We start from the raw sequence: 23,935 nt of genomic DNA on the forward strand, positions 1-23,935 counted from the left end.
ACTATCGCAATAAATTTGAATACATGGTAATACATTTTGAAAGTACTATACATGTCTCCACTATGTGGTAGCTGGGCATTATAACCAAGAAGGATAATGCCAATGATTTATGTTTTTGTTATTTTCATAAGATCTTATAAAGAGACTAAAACCTACAATGAATTTTGTGCACTCACCATAACATATGAATCTAGAATCAGGTTCAGCTTATTCGTCCTTGCCATAAACCCCCACTGTTGTCCAAATATAATTAAAGCTACAGCAGGTGAGCTACAATGTTGCACTGGGTGACATGTTTCTTCCACAAAGATGTTTAAGGCTAAGAACAGCCATCACTTTTTATAGTTTCTCAAAAATCAACTGCATATGCGCATGATCTCTGCTAACTTCTGCTGCATATAACATTGATGACTTTGGATTTTAGAAAAAAAGTCTTAAAAGGTTTTGCAAAGGTTGCATAGGCCCAAGAGCAATAGATGACAATTGATCATGTCCTCTGATTTCACAACAGGGAAAAAAAAAAAAAAAAAAAAAAAAAAAAATCAGAGGAAAAAACCATTGCGAGCATATCAGTCCACACTTCATGTATATAACATATGTATATATGTATTAATAGGAGGTCCAGTCATGACTGGTCTTTCTGCTCACAATATCCCTCTCACACCTTTCCATTAGTAGTGGGAGTGTGTTGGAGTGAAGATAAGACAGGTGCTACAGCATGTCTCAACATGGGGGGAGGCAGGTGAAAGAGTCGCGCAAAACATGTACTGCCTAGTGTGTAAAACAAGCTCTCCGCTTCCTACGACTATACCTCCAACCTCGTACTCCTATCTCTAGCTCCAGGAAACTCTCAGGGTGAAATTTACTGCTTGCACTGCACTGATAATGCTGTCTCCAGGGCAGAAAGCAGAGTGATGAGCTGGGGCAGAAAAGAATGAGGGACAGGAGATAGGGGGTGGGGGTGGGAAGGAAGAGACAAAGGAGACTAAGGAAAACAGAGAGAGAAAATGGCACAGAGAAGTAAATAGAGCATAACATAACATAACAGCAATATTAATATTATGAAATAATGACACAGGGGGCAACATGGTGGCTGAGTGGTTAGCACTGTTGCCTCACAGCCAGAAGGTCATGGGTTCGTAACCCGGCCTTTCTGTGTGGAATTTACATGTTCTCCCTGTGCTTGTGTGGGTTTACTCCGGGTACTCCGGTTTCCTCCCCAAAAACATGCATGTTAGGTTGATTGGTGACTCTAAATTGCCTGTAGGAGTGAGTGTGAGTATGTGAGGTTGTTTGTCTTTGTGTGTCTATATGTGGCCCTGTGATGGACTGGTGACCTGTCCAGGGTGTACCCCTGCCTTCCACCTGAGAGAGAGCTGGGATAGGCTCCAGCAGATCCCCGTGACCCTGAGCCAGGAAAAGCAGGTATAGAAGATGGATGGATGGATAATGACACAGGGGTAATATCACTAAGGAAATGCAATCCCAAGACCCACTTTGTGTGTGCGCAAAATGCTCCAACATGTGATTTAACCAGAGAAAATCTCACTGGACTGAATCATGACTTGATCCTACACAAACGTATCTCCTCCTACTGTGAGACAATCAAATTAATCTGATTTTACACAGCTTTATCACTGAACTCACTCTACAATACATAAAACCTACAGTCAGAATTGCTGGGATAAGTGCTGACCAAAAGTTTAAAAAATAGTATCATTACACAAAGACTACAACAGCACCACCAACAGGTCACTAGAAGATGTTCTACTGGGTGAAGGAATTTTCACAATAGATGAATGTGAGTGACAAAAATTGCAAATAATTTATCTTTAAACTGTCCATCCATCCATCCATCCATCCATTTTCTATACCCGCTTATTCCTTTAACCAAGGTCATGGGGATCTGCTAGCGCCTATCCCAGCTCTTTTTCGGGTGGAAGGCATTTCCTATGGGAAATTTAGAGTCACCAATCAACCTGACATACATGTTTTTGGACTGTGGGAGGAAACCAGAGTACCTGGAGTAAACCCACACAAGCACAGGGAGAACATGCAAATCTTTAAACTGTGAATGTGGAGAAAAAAAAAAAAACACAAAAGTGATTATTTAGAGCTCAACTTACAGAAAAAACACAATGAACTTTTCAGGCATTGTAAAGGCAAAAAAGATATTAGGCAGAATTGCCTTATATGCAAAAAAAAAAAAAAAAAAAAAAAAATCCATGTCATACAGGAGTTACACACCTGAAAAGCAAAAGATAACCAAGCAGTGTCTGAAGGTTCAGAATGTTCATCTCCTGGAATTGGGGTCTTTTCTTTGGGGAATGACATATACAAATATATAAACTATAAAAGCAATATTGTTCCCAAGAGGGACAACATATTTATTCCAAGGACCAAGCAGGAAATCCCAACATTACTGAAAGCATGTTTTAATTTTTTTCTTTTTGGACACCACAGTTCACACCTATTGCTTAAGGACAATAGAAAGACAGTTGGTATAGGTGTCTATCAGTCCACCAATGCAAAGAAGACATTCTTCTGACTATCGGACAAAAGTTCTCAAAACACATGCCTTATATGTTGCATTTTGCAAATTTCTACTGATTTGCAGATGTGTATAATGTCAACATTCATAGAATAGGTTTACAGCCATGGCTAATAGTACTTGTAGACTTCTCATACAAAACATGCCCAAAATCACCAGTTTCTGAGTTGTGTATGTGAATGATGCACTGAATGGGGATTGCAAGGGAAACCAACCAAAAGCATTCAGTCTATTAAAATATATACATTTGTTGTGTACATGACTCTCTGTGTGAGTGTGTGTGTACCAGTTGTTTGGTCTTCTCAGCTTCTTGGCGCATGTGTTGTCTTTCCTGGCTCAGGGTTTTGGACACTGCCCCCCTCTCTCTTTGTGCTACCTTGGCCAGCTCATCCAAATGTACTGTCTGTTGGTGCTCATACCTGAAACACATATATTACACTGTACATAATACTTTCATTGATTTCTTGTTGCCATCAGTTTCTGTTTTCCAAAGTTCTCTTTATAGTCAAAATGCATTAAGCATACACATCCATAAGATGGCAGCATATAGCCATTTTCAGACAAATCAAATACATAGTGCAAAATGTACACACAACTGGGACTGGGACTTTAATATGTTAATGTTGATTAATAAATAATAATTACAAAAACAATAACACAAAAAATAATGTATTTAATTGCACTTTTCTATGGTGACATGGAAGTTATATGCACAGAAGTTCCATGTCACCATAGAAAAGTGTGAATTATTTGTATTTTATGTGCTATTGTTTCTGTAATTAATTAATCAACAGTAATGCCTTAGCCTGGCCCTAGCCTTTTTATAATTTTTCTATTAATACTGTAAAAATCCAACAGGACAGGCACTGCATGAAATAAAATGCTTGGCACATTTTAGCATTGTATTTTTAATTGAACTTTTTAAGATACACATTTAATATTTTTGTTCTAATTCTTAGCTTTACAAGTGATTTTTTAATTTAGATATTTAGAGTAGATTCTGCGTTTGTAAGTAGCTGTCCATATTAGTCCCAGCTCAAAAGTTCCAACACAGTTTAATTTCAGAGAAAGCTTATCTGCGCCTGGCTGAAGAGGTTGCTAGAAAAACAAATATTTTAATCATTGAAAGTATCTATTCCAAATCTACATTTTGCTTAACCCACCTCTTCTGTTCTTCCTTCGCAGAGGGAGCTGGTTTGCTGGACTGTGAGCTCTGCTGAGATTGAGAGCTTGAGCTGGCACTGTGAGAGGCACCTTGAGCAATAACAAAATGATTAAAAATTAAATGGTCAGAAAATCACGGTACCAGTATTATACAAGCTTCAAAAATTATTGATTTTCACTTACCGTCAGTGTACTCAACACCATAATTTGCTCCCTGCCCACCCCCTTTCTATTAGAAATTTATCTTCCAGCTGAGACAAAGCTGACCATTTTTCATTCAGATTCAGCAAAGTTCCTACAGAGTCACAAAAGACACTGTACAGCTGTATTCACAAAGTGATACCTGTGTCTTTCTGCAGGCTTAAGGTTGATGATGATGTGCGTTCTGGGGCAATGTTGGCTACTCCTCTCATCCTTTGAAGCACATCTTCAGACAGCTAGAGAGAGGGATAAAGTGCAAACTCAAAAGATGTGTAGAGACAAAATTAACCCTGTAGAATTGGGATTGCTCTAATGGCTTTTTATCTTGTTTTCTTTACAGCAACTATTGCCTAAGGCAAAATACACTGTAGGTCACTGCAGCTCTGCACACTATGTGAGTGTGTAAAATGGTTAAACATAGCTACACCAAAAAACACAGAAGTCAGCACCAGGCCCTGAGCCACTGTTTCTATGACTCACTACATTTGAATGTACAGGCAGGGCTGACAAGTATCATCCAAAAGGCTCACTGCTTTCAGTTTTACAGACATTTTTACAAATACTGTCACAATTCTTATGACGCAGGGAAATACTCAAATATATAATATATAAATGTTGAACTTGCTTGATATGCAAGGACTATCTTTTATATTCTGGTCATTGTTATATTAGCTGTCATGAGTACAGCTCCACGTGGAGATGCCTTCACATTCTATGGGAGATTTGAAAATGAAAAGCAGCTCTTATACATCTCAGAAAATAGGGATGTCCTATGGCTGCAGTAACTCTACATGCCTTCATGCACTTTCATAACAAAACACTGAAGATAATACCTAGACAAAAAGCATCCCTTACTTGAAAGTTTCCAGACAACAGTATAAAGCTTAGGTGTGGTGAAAAGTGTGTTCTACATGCATCCACACTCAACAGGTAATCTTTAGCGCATGCAAATACAGTCCAAGTCTGCTGCGATCCAGGTGCATACAAACCATATTGTATTGTATATTATATTGCAATATAATATTGCAGTCATTTAATATTTCGGGCTACATATACAGTTGAACTACGGTTTCAGTGGTTGGTCCAGACTTACATTCCCGAGATTTACAGAAACTCTGGAAGGCAGCAGTGTCCAGAGGCAGGGAAGAGCGAGCCAAAGCCAACTCGATATCTGCCCACCTAGAGCTACGTCGGTTATGGACCAACATCACCATAGCTAGGGCATAATATGAGGCAGTTAATGTATTAGTTTTTATTTCGATAATTTAACAGTCCATCCGCCGTGCAGTTTGACATGTTCAAAGTAGCTAACTACCACTGGACATTAACGAATGATTCACCTCATAACTACTAGCCGAACGCGCTCTCTTTAACGTTAGCAAACGCTAACACTAGTCAGCCAAGTGGGTTTTTTAAGGAAACGCACTGGGGTTAAACGGATCATATATGAGCCGAATTTTCCAGAATACCCTGGATGTTTCTGAAATGTGATGCTCATATGCCAGACATGTCTCTTTGCCAATTAAGCAAGGCTTACTTTTACCTGTACATTATTATGCGTGAAGTTTGGCGTGACAACAGGGTCATCCGGTCGTGTAAGTTACCAACCTGCTCCAACCCCTGCATCCCTTCACAGCCCTCTCAGTAGCCGCTTCACAGGGCTCAGACTTAACGTCAATTCATGTCAGAATAAACACTTTAGTTGCTGTGCAGCACCAAGCTAACAGCTAGCCAACGTTAGTTAGCGCTAAGCGCACCATTAAAGTAACGTTAGCAAGCTAATCAAACGCTAGCTAAATTAGCATCACCTTGACTCCACGAAGAATCCTGACTCTGTCCTCATCATCGACACCGAAAGATACTTTTCTGGTTGTACTCTCTCCCGAACCCATGCTTTCTGGTGTTCAGTGTCAGTTTTGCTATTGGCTTTGCGTAAAATAATATCACTATCATGGAACAGTGTTTGTGTCCTGCCCAATGACAGAATGTATGGCAGCTGGGCTGCAGGTTGCCACATTTGTTTCAAATCATCCCCCTTTAATAGGAATATTTAGTATTCAGGACATGATTCCTATAATTTCATTAATAAGATGGAGCGAACAACTTTACATATTCATAAATCAATTCATCTGCATGTGTTTTACATGACTATTTACGTAGACTCAAGTGTACTCACAGTTACGTATTTACAGCAAGCTGGCAACACCAGTGTCATACACAAAGTGCCCTCAATGAATGAACTGTTGAAAGCCAATCAGACAGCAGACCAACCGTGAAGACACACACACACACACATTACCATTAGCGTTTATTTGTAGTATGAAGCACAAGCACGTCTCTCATTCAGCGTACATGTCAGCGTTAAGGTCCATCAGTGTTTATGCTAAATATATAAAAGAAAAACAAACAACAATCAAGAGATATTCACTTCACTTTCAATAACAGCAAAAATAAATGTATATATGCTAAATCTGTCGAGGCCCTACTACTCTCACTGCAATAATAATATTTAGTAAAGTCAAAAGACATTTAAATAATAATGAAAGATCAGTCTTGACCATTAAAATATAGTTTACCAAAACAATCCTTACTCAAGTGAGTGTGAACTTCCAGCTGTATCATGTCTTCATCAGTGAAATTACATAAATTATTATGAAACCACAACAGAGTTCAGATTTCAACAGGACAACTGAATTGACTCCATTCACTAATTAACATAGATGTTAATGTTGGGTTGAAACTGTTTTATCAAACAATTTTGTAGGACCCCTGACAAAAATCCAAGTGTCAGGCAGTAAACCTGGGACATTTTGGGACCCCCACAGAGGTCTGGAGCCCCTTGCACTGAACCACTCTGCCCTGATGCTAATCCAGCCTTGCTGTAAAGCAAACATTTGAATGAAAGATTGTTTCCTGATGGCTGAGACATTATTCTTTAAAACATTACATTTCCAAGTAGGGTTTATTTAGTTGAATACCCAAATAAATCCTATGCATGGAGACTATTAAACAATAGCCTAGCAGTTGTGTTCACATCCCACTGTGTAGTGTGATCCAGGACTCCGGTGTACTTGAATGAATACTGAATGCTGGGTAAACCGGCTCCCTAAACACGACCCTAAAGGTATGGAGGTGCTCCCTATGCCCTTTGGTGCTGTGGAATGTTAATATCCCCCCTTCATAGTCCAGGGCTACCTCAATCCTCAATGGATGATTGGTCATTTCCCCCAGAACCACATTGCAGGAGGACTGACATGCCGTCAGCTTGCCATTTTTCCATTGCAGCCGCCAGGACACAGTGTTGTGTCCTAGACGACTGTGATCACCACGACGAGGGATGCTCTTGTAAGACACGCCTAGTGACCACATACTATTGACCCCCACATCTACCACCCACATATGCTCCCCACTGGATAACCCCTGGCTGCACAAAACCTGGGGTGCACTTGTAAAACGCTCTGGGTGGTCTGTATATTGCTGCTTGGTGGGGCTGTACTTAACTGTGCGCAGATCATTGGACACTATCAAATTAGGGTGGGTAGTGCAAAGATTGAAGGTGAGATCCAGGGGGTTTAGGAGGATAGTGAGGGAATCCAGGAGTTGGGTCATCTCCGAACGGAAGTCTTGAGTTTTGAGATCTGCCTGGAGATGCTTGGTGGTCAGAAGTGCCTTTGAGGGGACACTGGGGGGAATGGTGCTTGTGACAACTTCTCTTAGTTTTTTTTCAATCAGTATAAACCTAAAGAACAAAAGATTTTTCTCAGTTAAATTACATTGTTTTACCATGCACAATTGTTTTAACATGTGGGCTAAAAGCTAATAGTTTAGATGGTTCATGATGCACATTTTTATAGCCTACTGTACACTACTGTATATTTGTACTTTCATTTGAAAAACAATCATATGAATGACTTGAAATACATTTTTATACATTTTTACCAATGTTATCAACACTATTGAGTGACAATACAGCTTTGTTTCCACTATGTTGAGGTGTTATTTCTTTAACTATGTTTAGAGAGACATTTTAGGTTACAATCTCGTATTTATCGACTGTAATAGTAAAAGCAGTATAAATTTCTGTTGTACCTCTGTATGAAGGTGGATGTGTCAGTCTCACTGAGGGCCTGTGTGGCACTTCTCTGTGCCAGGAGTAACCGCTGCTGTTGTTCTTCCAGTGCACTCAGCCCATGCTGCCACCTTTTTCGGCACTGGTCTCTCTCACCCTCAAGCAGCACATGCATGCGATCCCTGTACCTGAACACGACACAACAGGAGAGATACTTATTTTCAATGTGATGTTGTTTATTTGCATATTAGATCACTGTTTAAGTGGACATATTTTACAATGTTCCATTTGTGTAATGGAAATTTCTGTTTAGCTGAAGATTGTCTTTCCTGTTCTTTCCATCCTACTTTTCTGTCATTGATGCAGTCTAATTAAGACATCCCAATCTCATTTCAGGTGTAATTTTTTGTAAAACAAATCAAACATTACAAGACCAAAGCATGGCATAAACTATCAGCATTTTGCAGATTAACTGGATTCAATATACAAAATTGTGGGTACAAGGCCAACTGTTTAATAACGTTCACTGCTTGATCCTGTTCTTCAAGAGTAACCGCTGTTTGTAATCTGACACATTTAGTGTAATCACGCTTGCCCTGCAATTCATAATACAGGGAGTTTAGTCTAGTTCTGTTCAATCAGTTAAACGTAAACCAGTTTACCTACCTTTAAGATGGATATAGTACATAGCTTTCATACTTTAAATACATAGTGTGCATCAGGTTAAAAAGGTTTCATTTAAGAGTTGAAAGTTTCAGTTAACATTTTTCGCTATCCTTCAAATCCACTGAAAATATTATATAAAGTCATGAAAAATCAAAGTCTAGAAAAGCAAAAGTCTAAAAATGCAACAATCAAAGTTTGAAAAATAAGTCAGATAATGTGCTTTATTGGGATTTTGTGTGTGTGATTCGATCAGTAATGTAGAAATATTAGGCCACGTCATATGTCATCAAATTTTGTCTTCAAAACAGTAAGATAGTAAGACATTGACTGTGAAAATATATTTTCTTGGCCTTTAAAAGGCATCTTTGAATACATTAGTGTATTTGCTTAAGCATACATAGTAGTTTTCACAGAAGTATCAGTACCAGTACATATGTTGTGTATTACCTGTCTACCAGTGAAGCCATATTTTCCACAAGTGTGGCAGCCTTGTTGATGAGTTTGTCTCCTAAAGCTTCATAGGCTGCCTGCTCCTCTGCTGTTTTCCGTAAGAGACTCTCTGTCATCTGCAGCTTGCAGGAAACCACCTGCAAACATAGTTTATGCATTTAATATTTACCACTGTAAAATACAAAATGACTTACAGATTCCTTTCTATTTCCATGATGTAAGTGAAATGACAAACATATGTATACTCTTTTGATGAGATGGCATATCTAATAAACACAGATACCACAGATACCATAGCACTGGAATATGTCATCTGGAAGTCCTGTCAACCTTGTCAGAGGTCATTATGCACCTTCTCTTCAGTTACAAAACATTTGCACAATAGCAGTGAAACCTCTGCCAGACACTCATTCAAACCTCAAATGTGCCACCATTTCTAATGTCATTTCCATGTACATCAGATTGTATAGTTGTCAATGCAAATATTACATTTTTACATATTCAGATAACTGCTCTGACTAAAAGAACTGAATTGCTTGCGTTTAGTGATTACCACATGGCATATATCTTTTGAGGACACATATTGGAAAGTAATTGAAAATTAATCGATTGATTGATTTGCAAGAAAGGAAAACTTTTACTGTAGATTCAGTTCCCTAAATTAAAAATGTTTGCAAAACACTGCTGAAAGGTGTCAACAAAGAAAAGATGTCTGGTTAAATAAAACTCCCATTAATGAAAATGAAAGCAACAAAATGACCTTGCTGCGGCTCTCCAACGCTCGTCTCATCTCCTCTTCAGCCACACTAAAGGTGAGAACATCATGGTTCTGGTGATGGCCTTCTATGAAGCACGTGGTGCACAGCGAGGCCATGTCATTGGTACAAAAGTACTCACAGGGACGCCGGTGGATGACACAGCCCTTCATCCTCAATTCATTCAGGGGTTCTACCATAGTGTGTGTCTTGAATGTCTCCTTCTCGTTGTGTTTCTCAAGGTGCCGGGAGCACAGTGACACCTCACACTTCAAGCAGGTCTTCACAGCCAATGACTGCTCATCTATACAGTGGTCACAGAAAACCTTCATGTTTTCAGCCACAGTCTGCGGGTCCAGCTGTTGTGCAGCAGCTTGGTAACCCTCCACAATGCTGCAGAGTTTAAAGTTTTTCTGCAGGGAGTCCACGCTCCTATACTCCTCACGGCACTCTGGACATCGTAGAATTGTTTTGGCTTTCTTGTCAAGTGCGTCAACAGTCTTGCAGATGCAGGCTCTGCAGTAGTTGTGTCCACAGGGTAGAACAACTGGATCAGAGTAGAGTTGAAGGCAAATAGGGCAGCTCAGCTCATAGGCCAGCTGATCCTGTGGCTTTGACAAAGACATGACTTGAGATGATGAGGTTGGTTATTTCATTCCCTGCTGGTAATTTCTCGTCTCCCGATACTCCTCTTTTCAAAACCTTTTACCCATCTTACTTCATTTCCACGTCTTGTCTTAAAACTATCTCTGCTTTCTTGCCTCTTCATCCTACTAGTGAGCTCGCAATGACAACAGAGACAAAAAACAAGGAAGTCATCAGCCCTTATCTACTTATTACAGTAGCGGTAGGTGTAACCACAAACCTGTGCAGGACAGCATTCCTGTCAAAGAAACCCAGTCATCTATGGAGCCAGAAAGTTATGCTGTTGATGGTATGCTACACAATGCAGGTGCTCAGAACTAATTCTGGTCATTTTAAAGAATTACTTCTCTCACATATATACACATATACATATATATAGTTTTAGCTTTAATTTATTTTTTGCCTCATTGTATGCATATACAGTAAGTGTACATGTTTATGTTTCTGCATGTTTTTAGATGTACACCCGATGGGGGAACTTGGTATCAAACAGGACGATCAGTGATGTCTCGTGTTACTGTAAACACTGCAGGCAGAAATGTTTGTCTTTAGTGTTATATTTTGTTATGGTCCAGGGTCTAGAAGGTGCATTCAAGAGATTGAGTTTTTGATTGTAGGTGACCTTGATACTGAAAGAACTAAACGCATTTAAATTACTAAACTTCCAACCCTTTGAAAATGGTGGTTCTGACTGTTTCCAAAATAACCAATTACTGCAGGTACTGTGTCCAAAGGCATAACACCTGGCCTTGTGAGTATACTGAAGCACAAAATTCAGTTTCTGAAATGTTTACTCATTGAATGTCCATAAGTATATCTTGCAAGCTTAGTCTTTTGGCCAATTTATAAGCAATGTTTAGTTCAGAGGCTTATTGCAATACCCTCCACACTGAACAGTCACTCCCCAGATAATCTTTGTGTTACGTCAGACGTTCTTACCCGTTTTTTGTTTTTTTTAATCACAGCAACTGCACCTTCTCTTTGTTGTTGACAAAACAATATCAATTCAAGGTCTTGCTTACTTGTTCGGGAGTTTTGTCTCACATGATCCTCATCAGCACATTTTTCTAAAATGACATGAAACAATTTTTGCTTCAGCTTTCTGTAATTGAGCATTTTGAGCTGAGTTGAATTTCTTAAAACTTACATTAAATTACACTGTGTAAAAATAAACACAGTGCATGGGCATGTGGTTCACGCGCTGTAGAGGTGCTTAAAATTACCTGTTGTTGAGGTTGTCACACAAAGCATGCTCACAGCATATGGAAACATATGAATTGAAATGTAACTTATGAATCTGAGCGTCACGTATGTTGTGTTTTACTTGTACAACCTGATAACCATGGCATCACACACAGATTCAGGTGTGTCAGATTGAGTGTTGGTCAATTGAACTTACCCTCTTTCAGCCTTTTTTTTTTTTTTTTGCCCAGTAATTTGACTTAAAGACCTGGATGCTACTGAAACAAACATTGAATCAGTTATTTGCAGCCAAATCCACTAGATGGCAACAAAAGCTTAATCAAGCTGCCTCAACAGTTTTTGGGGCCATCTTTGTGATTTACTGATTAAGGGGCAGGCAATGGAGCTGGTGTAATTACATTCTTTTACAGTTACAACTTTTTGTTGTTAGGCAGCTTCACCTGGATTCTGTCTATCCAAATCATTTCAGCAGCATAATTATAGGACATATGTCAGTAACTGGTTCTGGTTTGGTCCCTGCACATCATGGTCGGGTGAAGAATCTATGTGAAGTGTTTGAACAAAAAAAGGAAGGGAATTTAATTCAGTTAAGTATTTTTATTATAATAAATTAGACGACATAATAGTCATAAATTAGTTAATTAGAATATTTTAATTTCAAAGGTGGTGAAGAGGTTAGCAATGTCGCCTCACAGGAAGAACAAGCAAGTTTTTTAGGAAGGAGTGACATGTAATTAGTAATGATCCATCACAGATTTTCCATCATCTATATGACCTAATGATGTTTAAAGAGAAGATAATGGAAAGGAATAACTAGTTGCTCTCCTTGTGTGATCTAGTAATTGTAAGAGAGCAGGAAAGCCACTTTAGCTTTCTGATATCCTTCTTTCTTTGTAGTTAAACGGTTGCAAATGATGAAGCATACAACATTTCAGTGCCACATTTTGTGCATGTTTTGTGCATAATGCAACCACCCTTTGAAAAGAGAGGCCCCCTGGACAGTGGAGCTGCATCCTCATGATGACTTTGAACCAGTGCAACTTGACCAAGAGTGGCAGCGCTAAAGAACTGAATGAGTGTACATTGACTTCCTGTGACACTATCAGTGTTCTCTGAATGTGGACTGAAGCAATATTTTGTTTCAAGGAACTTATGAGGAAATAATGTCCACATTACACGTTGTTATATTTGTCTCTATATGAGAGTTGGTCATGCAGTAAAACAGAAATATAAAAATATTTGGTGAAATTTCAATCAGGTGTGATGAAATTCAAGCTTAATGGAGTTATCACAATTTGTTTATCAAATAACATTCTTTTCCAGTTTCATTAGCTTTACAGCTTGACACTGCACTTTTTGCTCCATATTTTGTCCATGTCCATCTGTACATATTTCTCTACAGGCTAGGATGACAGCTTACTGATTATTATTGAGTATCCTACATTACAGACAACTAACATTTATGGTCAACTCAACTCTCTCTCTCCTTTCCTACTGGATGGACCAGCAGCTGAAGACCCATTTAGCGGAGTGGATTACTGCCACAATCACAATGCCCTGGGCATTTTCCAAAGTGCTTCACCATGAACAGAGCAAATGGAAATATTATCTTCATGTTCAACCATCTGTAGATAATAAAACTGAACAACAATGAATGAACTATTTCTAATATTCTAATGAACACATTGCAAATGTAAAAACTTCCTAAGGTAATGGCAACAGCATCACCACATCCTTTAGGAAAAACTGAAAATAAAATTAGGACGATATGAATATACTTACCACTAATGGAACTGTTGTTGCATCCAAACACCAGCTGTGAAGAGGCTCATCTGTTATGTCCTTCACACTGGTCAGCTGTTGTTTTGTTAGATTGCCAGCTTCTTTTTTCTTACATTTTATTTTAACTTGCTCTCATGTCATTTTAGGGCCAAACCCAATTAAAGCATATCTAATGCTTGTTATTCTGAATGTCAAAATAATTACACTACCTGGGCATTGAATCGCGGCAAATAACTGCGTTTACAGATTACTATTACTTACATATTTAATTTATCTGCAGTTCTCTTTTTTTCAACAACACCTTTAACATTTTGCCTCTGGTTGTAACTAGGCTTTTACAGTTCTGTGAGGCTGTGAGATTATAGTTACCTCTCTCTGCCAAAGTTTCCTTGTGGTCAAAACAGGTGTGTAGGGATCAGGACTAAATCAATCCAACTTTGTTTAATCAATTCTCCAAAACTATAATTACAGCTGATTTAAGACATACCTGGGAGCTGTATGTAGTGCTGTTCTGGATTTGTACAGGATATAGAAGAAGATGATGATGATGATGATGATGAAGATACCACTAAGTCAAAAAACTGGGTCAAGCTTCCAAACGTTTAAGCAAACTTTGTAGAAATGGGGATACAGTATGTATATTATGCATAATGGTGCAAATATTGGGTAAGGAAAAAAACTGCTGTCATGATGAGCAGTGGTGTGTGCATTAGAGAAACTGTATAATCTGAGTGCAGTTCTGTGTCCCAACAAGTGTCTTTGTCAGGCTCTCCTCTTTTGGGGGTGCAGCTGTGGGACCTGCTGGAGGCTCACCCACAAATTTAAAGAGCTAAGTCCTCATTGGACGTTGACCAAGGCCTGTTCAAGATGTTCCTCAGTGGATGAAAGTAACACAATGTCCCACAGGTCTCCCTCTGAGTCACAGAACTCATACTTTCCTTAATGCTGTGATTAGACCTCAGTGCTGCAGTGCTGTCTGAATGCCAGGTCTTTCCTCCTTCCAGGTCTATGCTTAAACTGCAGCCAAGTCACTGCCAGTAAAATACAACACACTGTCTTAGTTGTTTTACAACAAGAATAACCCTCTGTTAATAAGTTTAATTATTTAAATAGAATTAAAACACTAAATGTGATATTTGATCTGATTATTTGTCAAATGATGATAATGACATCAGATTGATTGTTAAACATGTGATAGTAAAAGGATATACTATCCCATTTTTGAATCTTTTATTTACCATTTTAAAAGTAGTTTCTATTCATCTTTAATAACTAATGATGGCACAATTTCAACAATTTTTTTTACTCAACTGAAAATACACAAAGAAAGAATTATTACCTAAGTCTCTAAACATTACTCCATCTGCCTGGAATGTTATTTGTTAAAAGAACATCATATTTCAGTTTTTCTGAAACCGACAGTAATATCGTTACTACTTTCAAACCAAAAAAGCATTTGTGTTTTTTTGTCGAGGCTCAGTTTTTTTCTTTCTTTCTCTGAACTATATTAAAAGTAACCAGGGATGGTGCTGAGTTATGGAGAGTGGAGACTGAGGAGGACAGAGAACCAGGCAGTAAGAGGGGGATGGTAGTGAATTGGTTTTGAGGAAATCTGGAACCTATAAACTTGGGCAACTTCTATGACAAGAATTAAACGTCACAACAGTTCGATTTGGTTGGTTGTACGACACAACCCTGTCTCCGCCTCATCCCTTTGATCGGACCAATCACTTAAGATTCATTCTTTGTGTTGTTTTAAGCTCAGAGTCCAAAAACGTCCTCTAGACCAATCAGTGAGTCAGGTGGGTGGGCATCTGAAACTTTCATGGTCTCTTCCCTTTTAAAAGTCAGATTCAGGATGCTGTTCTCTACGTGCGGCAACAGGAGCGAGAGGTGAGCACAGTTTGTTTGCTTAAGCAGTGTACACTGAAATAGACTGGGAAGAGATCGTTGACAGGTTTCCACTTGTGGATGAAGAAACACTGTGGTGGTCCAAAACTAAGTGATAATTTCTCTCCCATCTTGGCTTGACATATTTGGATGTGACAAAGTATAAAGCTGATAACTGCTGAAGAGGAGAACAAGACAGGACAGGTCAGAGAAGCACACGACTGAACAGAGGAAAACTGTGAAAGAAGCAGAGGGTGAGTGGAGAAATATATTCAAAGAGAAACAAATTTAAGAAAGAGTGAAGGATAAAGTCATATAAAGAATTTCTTCTTTACTTGGCCCAGCATGAGAGAGGAGGAGCATGCTAATGATGACCACCCTGAGGGAGGGGTGCTTTCCAGCAAGGAAAACACCGGAAGACCACCTTCTAATGCTTGTCCTGTTGTCGTAGCAACACCAGGGGTCACTGGGCGCAAACGTCCAGTGGGGTCACATGCAGAGGACCATGTTACCTCAGTTGCCCCTACCACATCAGTAGACGATGGCAATGTCAAGCCAGGGGACAACATTCAGGTCTATGCCCCACATGGACCCAAAAGGCTCAAGAGGAGTCCTCAGCATCGAACGCCTTCTTCAGACCTGTCCCTTTCTCCTGTTCCCGGTCCTAGTCCAGGAAGTCTTTCAGCACTTGAGGACCCACATGCCCAGCGAGTGATTGCAAACATCCGGGAGCGCCAGCGGACACAATCTCTGAATGAAGCCTTTGCCTCATTGCGTAAAATTATCCCTACACTCCCTTCTGATAAACTAAGTAAAATCCAGACCCTTAAACTGGCATCCCGTTACATTGACTTTCTGTACCAGGTACTGCAGAATGATGAGATGGACACTAAGCTGGCTGGATGTAACTACCTGGCTCACGAGAGACTGAGCTATGCCTTTTCTGTCTGGAGAATGGAGGGGGCCTGGTCGACCATGTCCGCTGGTCACTAACCCTGCCCCAAAGCAAGATTTGTCTTTTGACTTTTTCCCGACAATATATGAGGAATTCATCACTACAAGGAAATATTCTTAATTGACAGAGGGCTGAGGACATGTTCAATATATGTCTGCTCACCAGGGGACTCACACTACTCAGTGGAAAGACTGTCTGATGGTTGATGAGAAGCGATTTTGAAAGTTTTAAGCCACTACCCTTTTGTGATAATTGTAGTAGTTTTTGTCAAACTACATACCAGATGTAACTACTTACGATTCTATTGTTCCTGTCAACAACAGCTATGATTGCTTTTGTTAATGATAACATGGGAGAAATAATCACAAATGGGGCTCTGATATCATGGTTCCTAGCATTTAAAATGATTTTTTTACATGATCACAACAGACAAGAGGACAAGACTGAGACAAGACCAGCTAAATTTCATTCAGCAGTCATTCAATTTAACAACCTGACGTTTAAAGGAACACCCTGTCCTAAATGTTTCATTCACACGACAACACGGCTCATTCCGCCAGAGTCCTCTGCTCCCTCTACTTCCTCCAGTTTCTAAGCTTGACCTCTGGTTTCAAATCCGCAACATCGCCCTCAATATAATCGTCATCAGTGTCATCATCATCATCAGCACCACTCTCATCGTGATAGGTATGCATTCTTTTAGCCACATTTTATCTTCATTGCATATTTTATTAACTTCATTTCTTCTTGGAAGTGTTTAAAGTTTTCTGTAATATAAAGAGCTACAACTAGAGCATGCAGAGGAGGGATTAGAAGAAAGACATAACTGGAAAGACAAAATTGGATGTTTTAAATGAAACACTGGACCTTTGACTTTTCCGTACTCTTCAGCTCCTACTTTTCCAAGACTCTGACTTATTATGAATCCCTGACCACCTCTGAACCCAAACGACAGTGGAAAAAGTATCCAAGGGCTGGGCAGCCGTCATCCTGACTTAAGTTTCTCCTCTTTATACCCAAACCAAGCTCCTTTGTTTCTTCCAGAGCCAAAAAAACTCTCCTCTTGAAATACTTTCCTCTCATTCTGGCCCAAATTTGCTTGCCTTGCACGAATTCGTGATACATCTACAGCGAGATGACGAGGAGGCGTAATGAAAACAAACCATCTCTAAAAGCCATGAATCATGTGTGTCACCATCAAAGGGGAGGCTGATGTGGCGCCCTGCTGGGCTCCCATAAACCACTGGGAGAGATGGAGGAGGTGAGAGCTGATTTACACACACTTAAATGTGCATACATGCATACCAGAAGCCATGTGCACACACTAATGCACAAAAACACACACCTCCCCCATGTTTTGAGTTTTAAAAAGAAATTAAGTGCCCTTTTCTTTAAAAGGCATAATTATCTAATTATGTACATGCACTAAAGCAACAAAAGCCAGTTTTGTACCACTGATTTCTGGCTTACATGTAAAAGAACTATTGCCAAGAACATCACCTACATGTTTTAGCCTTTATTTAATGTAGACAATCAAACCCAGAAAAAAAAAAAGGTCGACATGCTAGTTGTATCTGACAGTAACAAACCACTTCTTCCTTCATATGCATGGAGCCTATCATTAGAATGTCCCACTGAGGTAGCTAATGTTTCCAGCCCTTGTGAAGACTTATGCAGTGTTTGTCAGGGCCCCACAGTCAGCACAGTGTGGTCTGAAAACATCACTGACCTGTTAGACAACATTTCAAAATATTACAGTTTATGGCTAAAAGCAGAAAAAGCAACTCCTGTGCATTTTCCACTGCAACATACTGTGCAAAACAAGAAATGCTTAGGTGGAAAAATTACACTTCAACTCCACAGACTGTTCTTTTACGACATGGTGACAGCTATTTGTAGGTATCAGTGATGAAAAGTAAAACATCTGGCAACGATGCATGTCCTTGCTTGATTTGTTTATTTCATTTAAATTAGCCTGTATTCTGACTTTAAATGTTGTTGGTACAATGTCTGAATTAAAAATGTGATATTATTTTCTTATTTTCCAGTGATGAAATGAATTAAGAAAACGTATGTTATCTTCCTCTTGTGGCATTTTGGAAACATGAATATTGTTGGAAATATGAATATATACACATTTATATTGATGGTCACTGCTCTGTTAAATGCACGTTTTCCTTGTTTACTTGGAAACAGGAATTTAGAACAATTTTATTCCTATGCCCAATGAATGTGGTAAAATATTTCCACTGTGACCTCAACACACACACATTGCAGTAATGTTTTTGCTTTTTTGTCTTTCCAGCTGCTGAATAAGTGACAGTGATCTTCCCTGTTTTGGCTCCTTGCTGCCATTTCAGCCGTTTTAATCATATGGACATTAACGCTAAAGGAAACCCTTTCGCACCTCACTTTTGGATTGGATTTGGATACAGCTATTTAAGATCAATAAAAGGCAAACCCAGTGATATGGGAGAAGAGAACATTTCTGGACCAGCTACACTAAAGGGGCTCTCAATTGTTTAAAACAAATTGACAGTACAGATTTTTTTCCATACTCTTAAGATGTTATTCTAATGAAATGTGTATGATTTCTGTCACCAGACATAAAAGACGTAACTTGCAGTTAAAGCTAGATTTCAATGTCAGGGACAGTGATTAGCATCTTAATCTTTGTTTTCAGCATTTACTTGATTTATACTGGGTGGTGCTTTTTGAAAAAATAACACACTGATACAATATAATATTGTGGAAAAATTAAATGCTAATTTGTCATTAAGGAATTAAGGGAATATTTCTAGCCTGTTTGGACCTAAATTCCAAGTTTTATTGCTGTGTATTCTCATACTTAGTTTTAATGATTAAACCTTCTAAACAAGGAGGGAACTTTACAAAGGGTGAATGTTTAGAAAAAAATCAGTACAGAACTGCAGAAGCAAACATGCTTGTTTAAATTGTTTACCATATTTTGTGATCTGAAATGGTGAAACATAATTTAATCTAGCAATGAAGTCGCTGACATTCACACAATACAAAGCCCTCCAACATGGGAACAATACACCCTCTTCAACACTAATATCTGTTGACATAGCTCTTAGTCAAAAAAAAAAAAATCAATTAGCTGACTTTATCACTGATCTGGCTTGAAAATGCATATTAAATTTTAAATGTACCTGTTACTTTACATTAAGTTTAAGTGGTGAACTGTTCATCCTGGTGTGCCTGGTTACAGACTGCTCACGCACACAGGTGTTTCCAGTTGTTCTGATTAGACCTCAGCTCAGGTTCAAGTTGGTTGGAGGTGAAACAGAACCCACAAATCACCAAGCTCAAAATGTACATAACAAGGATAAAGATGTATGATGTCCTGGTCTGTCGTTAACTGGTCTAGAGATTAAGTCATGATAGCTGGACTTCTAGTTTTTAGGTCAAAATGTTTCACTGCTCATCCAAGTAGCTTCATCAGTCTGATGTCAGACCAGACCAGTTGCTATGACTCAACCTTTAGATAACTTCACCTGGATGACTGAGAATCTTCACAGATGTTTAACTGGTGCAACAAAACTAACAATAGAGGCATTCACCCCCCCCCCCACACACAAACCTGAGGAGAGGTTTAATCAATCACAATTAGCCAAACCTGTTTCATAATATTTAATGACGTTTGCTCCTTGATTGCAGTTGGAGCACAGACCTGAAAAGTTTCCTCATTCTGTGTGTCTAGCATTTAGCCAGTGGCTGTTCATGAGAATGTCAAATTGCTCTGATCACTTAAGAGTCAACTGGGGTAAGTGCCATGTGAAATTCATACCCAGCCGTGCATTGCACAATAGTCTGACTGAAACTGAAAATATTACATTGCCAAAAAATAATTAAACAATGTTGACAAGACCAAACAGGTGTTGCATGAAGTCATAGCTTATCACACCTACTGTTGTCATAGAATAAAGAAGAACCTACATGGCTAGGAACCTTGATTTCACCACTAACTTTGCATTTCCATTAATGCACAATAATTTGATATCCATAAATATGTAAATGATGTGACATTATGATGTTTGGACAAAAGGCAAGAAAAACTCTTACTAGAAATTATTTTTAATCAAGAGTAAAAGACAAAAATAACAGTACAAAATAGAAAATCTTTCTATACATACACATGGTAGGAAATGTGAAGGAAAAATGACATGTACATGTAAATAATGAAGAATAGCATGAAACAAAGTTTTCAACCTCATGTTTATAGATACAGAGTAAGTCCAGTTAGTTAAGAGTTACCAATACACATACTACTGAATGCATCAAGGCACTGTGTGATGTGTGTATTTTGGTCTTGGAGCTTGTATTTACAGTGTCTTTCTTTAAGGAGATACAAACAACATCAGTAATAAAGGGAATTAAGAGTTGAGGCAATACTGGCCTCTACATAAGACAAAAAAAAACAGCCACTGGGAATATAATACAGGTGAGATCATTTACAGTATTGAACAGATACACAAACATTAACACACACACTTGCAAATGCATGCACAAAACACATAAAAGAGGTTTACATATGTACTAGTGCACATGCAATCACAAACACACTCTTTCTCATATGCAAACATTGACAAATCAGACATTTACTTCATAGACATCACATGCACCTACAGGGCATGTTGTATAAGTGAGAGACTGCTTTTAAGAATACTATGAACAACACTGAAAGAGTGACACACTTCAGTTACACTCATCACAGAATACCAAGCCTCCATGCAACATTTTCTCATTCATTCTTACTGGAACAGTAGTGGGACCTCTGCAATCACAAAATCTTAAAATGTTTTTTTTCTGCTGTCCTTTTGCTGAATATAAAAGCTCTGAGGTCTTCTGTTGGACATGCAATGCCCAGGGTCTGACTAAAACAAAGTGAACACTCATAGATCTTGCTATCTGAAGACTAACCTTATAATTCTTCAGCCAGTCAAACAAACTTGCTGTGCAGATGGTGCTAATTGCAATCTAGATTTTACAAAAGCTGCATTTACACACAAAATGGCAAATTAAATATTTGCCAACAAGAGTTAAAAACCAGACAGTGCTGCTTTAAATCTAATCATTGATAGAACTTTTAGAAAAAGCCATGTAAGGAGTGTCTACCTGGTCAAAAGATTAATCTCATTTGTCTCAGTTTGATTAGAGATATTCAGTGTGCAGATGCTGTTGAAAACTAAAATTTAAATATATGTGAAAATTTGGTTTTTCCCACTAATTTGTTCAAATGTAATCATTCAGTCTTGGCTGTCTGCAGCAGTAAGATAAACATTTTAGAATTAGTCAAAAGCCTTAGATGGTCAAACCTGGTGTGCACAAAATCTGGACTTCAGAAAGCTCCACAAAATTATGTCTAAACTCTCATTTTTACATTTGCAATGCAATGCCCTTACGTTTCGCTATAGAAAGGCAGCCAGAACAAATCAATGATCATCATGACCATTACTACAAACAAAATCAGCAAAGATAATGGACCGACATGTTTAGCATGGGATTGTCTCATTTGATTACATCTAGTTTGATTATAACATGACTGTAATACTACGCACAGTTTTCTCAAATGGAAACACTCAAGTTCACTTCCAAACAAAACACAATGCATTAGTTTCTTTGAATTAGATTGTGATAAAGCCTGGAATTCTAAAACTATTGTTTTAGAAAATGAACGAAACATTCAAACCAGGCCAGGTCTCTGTACTTCTCATCAAGGATACAAAAGTCTGCATATGTAATGCTCAGCTAAATCCACAGGTTTAAATTTTGTCTTTTAATGTAGACTCACTGTAAGAGCTGTATCCATACTGGTCCCTTGAGTTGCTCCCATACAGTCCCAATGCCAAGTGCAGGTTGTTTTAAGGCAGTTTTCTTTGGGAGCTGTCCATCAAGTGCATTAATATTATTGCTACTATAGAACAATACAATGGTCCTCAGTGGTGCCACAGTGGAATGAATGTTCTTTTAGTCTCTGATATACAATGATATATACAGTATTCAATACTAGTGGTATATCAATAGATCATCATTGCTCTGTACATGTGTGTGGGGCTATGTATATGTGTATCTGTGTGCATCTAAGATACTGAAAAACAGTGAAACTTAGTCCTGCTTAGTCTTGCCGACTTCTCAAATGTACTTCAAGGAAATACAGCTGTACAGTATTTCAGCCAATATGTGTCCTTAGAGTGAGTCAGAGACTTCATAAGACATCTCAGATCAAAAGTGGGAAATATAGCAAACACAATTTCATCCAAATCTTCATAAAACTATTAAATAATCTAGAGAGAGGATTTGCTTTTTCCCAGAGCTTTGGAATTTCTTATCGTTCACATTATGGAATGAACAGTGCAATAAAACAGCAAGGACATCTGTCCTTTCTTTGTTTTTATAAACCAGTTGTCCATTTTGTGTCTTTATTTTTTCTCTTACTCTCCTTTGTTGTCTTCTTTTAGTGGTTAAACTGCATTTAATGACATCATTAAAACTGACAATCTCTGCATCTTCTTTTCCATATTCTTTCTTTGTGATGTGGCCTCTTCTTTGTTGATATTTTTGCATCTTATCCATCAGGTGTATGCGTACAGTATATGATTTCACCTGATGTCATACAGTAGGTTCATCCTGAAGCAGCCATTTTGCATCCCATTTGGTCGGCATTGCTTCAACATTGACATGGAAAGTAAAGTGGCACAACTGCATGTATTCCCCAAAGTGTCCCTCTGGAACCAGTTGGTCCTTACATTAAGGCAAAGTTAAGGCAACAAATCAGCTGCTGGTACATAGTGCTTCATTAAGAATCAGAGCTAGACTCTGGACTCATTGCATCTGAATTCTCAGTTCCTACAAGTTTGTGGTCACAGAGCTGTGGCTATGGACCTCTGAACATACACACAATCCATTGTCAGTCAGGAGACATGAAAAGTCTATTTAATCATCTTGTATTGCTCTTTGGTAAGGCTTCGGATGCTTTCCCAGCTGCAGTAAGTGCTGCTGGTTTCAGCTGAGTGGTTACCAGCACTGAAGTGCTCATATGGCAGATCTGTAGAGGTTCAGCATTGTTTATGGGTGGATGTGCATTTCTATGAATAAGGCAGATAGGTGGGGCTCAGTGGCATTACAAATATGTCCCCTTCATGGACAATTGACAGCGCAGGACGTCCCATGCTATATGTTAGGCCCAAATTCTGAAAGTTCTGTGAGGTGACTACTAGATTCTTTATTATATGGAGTCACTGTCATGCTCCATTGGCTCATCAGGGAGACTGAAGGAGAAGAGAAAAACCAGAAGTGAGTAGAAAGCTGTGAGACTTCATGCCAAGATGAGTGTGTAATTTTTCTAAAAAGTGTGTATGTACCTCTTGGTGGAAAGGACTCCCACAGAGAGTGAGGCCAATGCATTGACAGCATCTGTTTCCTCACAGTCTCTTCTCTGAGCAGCTAGGTAGGACAGACCCACTGATCCACTGTGACCCTTTACACTTTGCCAATACTGACCTGCAACACACATACGTGATATCACTGGTGATATCATGCAAACACCACACAGATCTGGATCCTTTCTGTTTTTAGTGTCA

General features: G+C 38.8%; 4 protein-coding genes across 14 annotated transcripts in view; 1 reads left to right on the forward strand and 3 right to left on the reverse strand.

The window, feature by feature from the left end:
* Positions 1-5,920, reverse strand: part of chchd6a (coiled-coil-helix-coiled-coil-helix domain containing 6a) — a 52,242-nt gene extending 46,322 nt beyond the window's left edge. For all 4 annotated transcript variants that reach the window (XR_003297320.1, XM_026333489.1, XM_026333487.1 and 1 more), the window contains exons 1-4: positions 5,725-5,920; positions 4,059-4,152; positions 3,715-3,805; positions 2,838-2,970 (exon numbers count right to left, since the gene is read on the reverse strand). Coding sequence is in view for 3 of the 4 variants with exons in the window: in XM_026333489.1 (XP_026189274.1) it covers positions 2,838-2,970; positions 3,715-3,805; positions 4,059-4,152; positions 5,725-5,808 (402 nt within the window). In the remaining variant the exon portion in view is untranslated. The remainder of the gene's footprint in view (positions 1-2,837; positions 2,971-3,714; positions 3,806-4,058; positions 4,153-5,724) is intronic.
* Positions 5,921-6,946: 1,026 nt separating this feature from the next.
* LOC113146143 (E3 ubiquitin/ISG15 ligase TRIM25) lies at positions 6,947-10,482 on the reverse strand. Its single transcript, XM_026333444.1, has 4 exons — positions 9,862-10,482; positions 9,099-9,238; positions 8,006-8,173; positions 6,947-7,655 (listed from the first exon to the last, which is right to left on the reverse strand). The coding sequence occupies exons 1-4, from the start codon at positions 10,480-10,482 to the stop codon at positions 6,947-6,949; spliced, it is 1,638 nt and encodes a 545-aa protein (XP_026189229.1).
* Positions 10,483-15,370: 4,888 nt separating this feature from the next.
* LOC113145347 (twist-related protein 2-like) lies at positions 15,371-20,501 on the forward strand. 4 transcript variants are annotated; one of them, XM_026331970.2, is made up of 3 exons: positions 15,371-17,018; positions 17,376-17,592; positions 18,637-20,501. In XM_026331970.2, the coding sequence occupies exon 1, from the start codon at positions 15,722-15,724 to the stop codon at positions 16,367-16,369; it is 648 nt and encodes a 215-aa protein (XP_026187755.1). In that variant the 5' UTR covers positions 15,371-15,721; the 3' UTR covers positions 16,370-17,018; positions 17,376-17,592; positions 18,637-20,501. The 4 variants fall into 4 exon arrangements, with proteins under 4 accessions (XP_026187755.1, XP_026187757.1, XP_026187756.1 ...); XM_026331972.2 differs by having other exon boundaries at positions 17,463-17,592; XM_026331971.2 differs by having other exon boundaries at positions 15,371-15,630; positions 15,721-17,592.
* The window catches only part of hdac7a (histone deacetylase 7a), a 61,465-nt gene continuing 57,943 nt past the window's right edge, over positions 20,414-23,935 (reverse strand). For all 5 annotated transcript variants that reach the window (XM_026331966.1, XM_026331964.1, XM_026331963.1 and 2 more), the window contains 2 exons: positions 23,717-23,855; positions 20,414-23,623 (listed from right to left, as the gene is read on the reverse strand). In XM_026331966.1, the coding sequence (XP_026187751.1) occupies positions 23,581-23,623; positions 23,717-23,855 (182 nt within the window). In that variant the 3' untranslated portion in view covers positions 20,414-23,580. The remainder of the gene's footprint in view (positions 23,624-23,716; positions 23,856-23,935) is intronic.

This window comes from Mastacembelus armatus, chromosome 7 (genome assembly GCF_900324485.2).
Source record: "Mastacembelus armatus chromosome 7, fMasArm1.2, whole genome shotgun sequence".
Taxonomy (NCBI): Eukaryota; Metazoa; Chordata; class Actinopteri; order Synbranchiformes; family Mastacembelidae; genus Mastacembelus; species Mastacembelus armatus.

Coding starts and splice junctions, on each gene's coding strand:
- LOC113145347 (XM_026331969.2), top strand. CDS start 15,722: ATGAGAGAGGAGGAGCATGCTAATGATGACCACCCTGAGGGAGGGGTG.
- LOC113146143 (XM_026333444.1), bottom strand. CDS start 10,482: ATGTCTTTGTCAAAGCCACAGGATCAGCTGGCCTATGAGCTGAGCTGC. Junction 9,239..9,861: donor CGTTGGAGAGCCGCAGCAAG/GTCATTTTGTTG, acceptor CTATGTTTGCAG/GTGGTTTCCTGCAAGCTGCA. Junction 8,174..9,098: donor ATGGCTTCACTGGTAGACAG/GTAATACACAAC, acceptor TGTCGTGTTCAG/GTACAGGGATCGCATGCATG.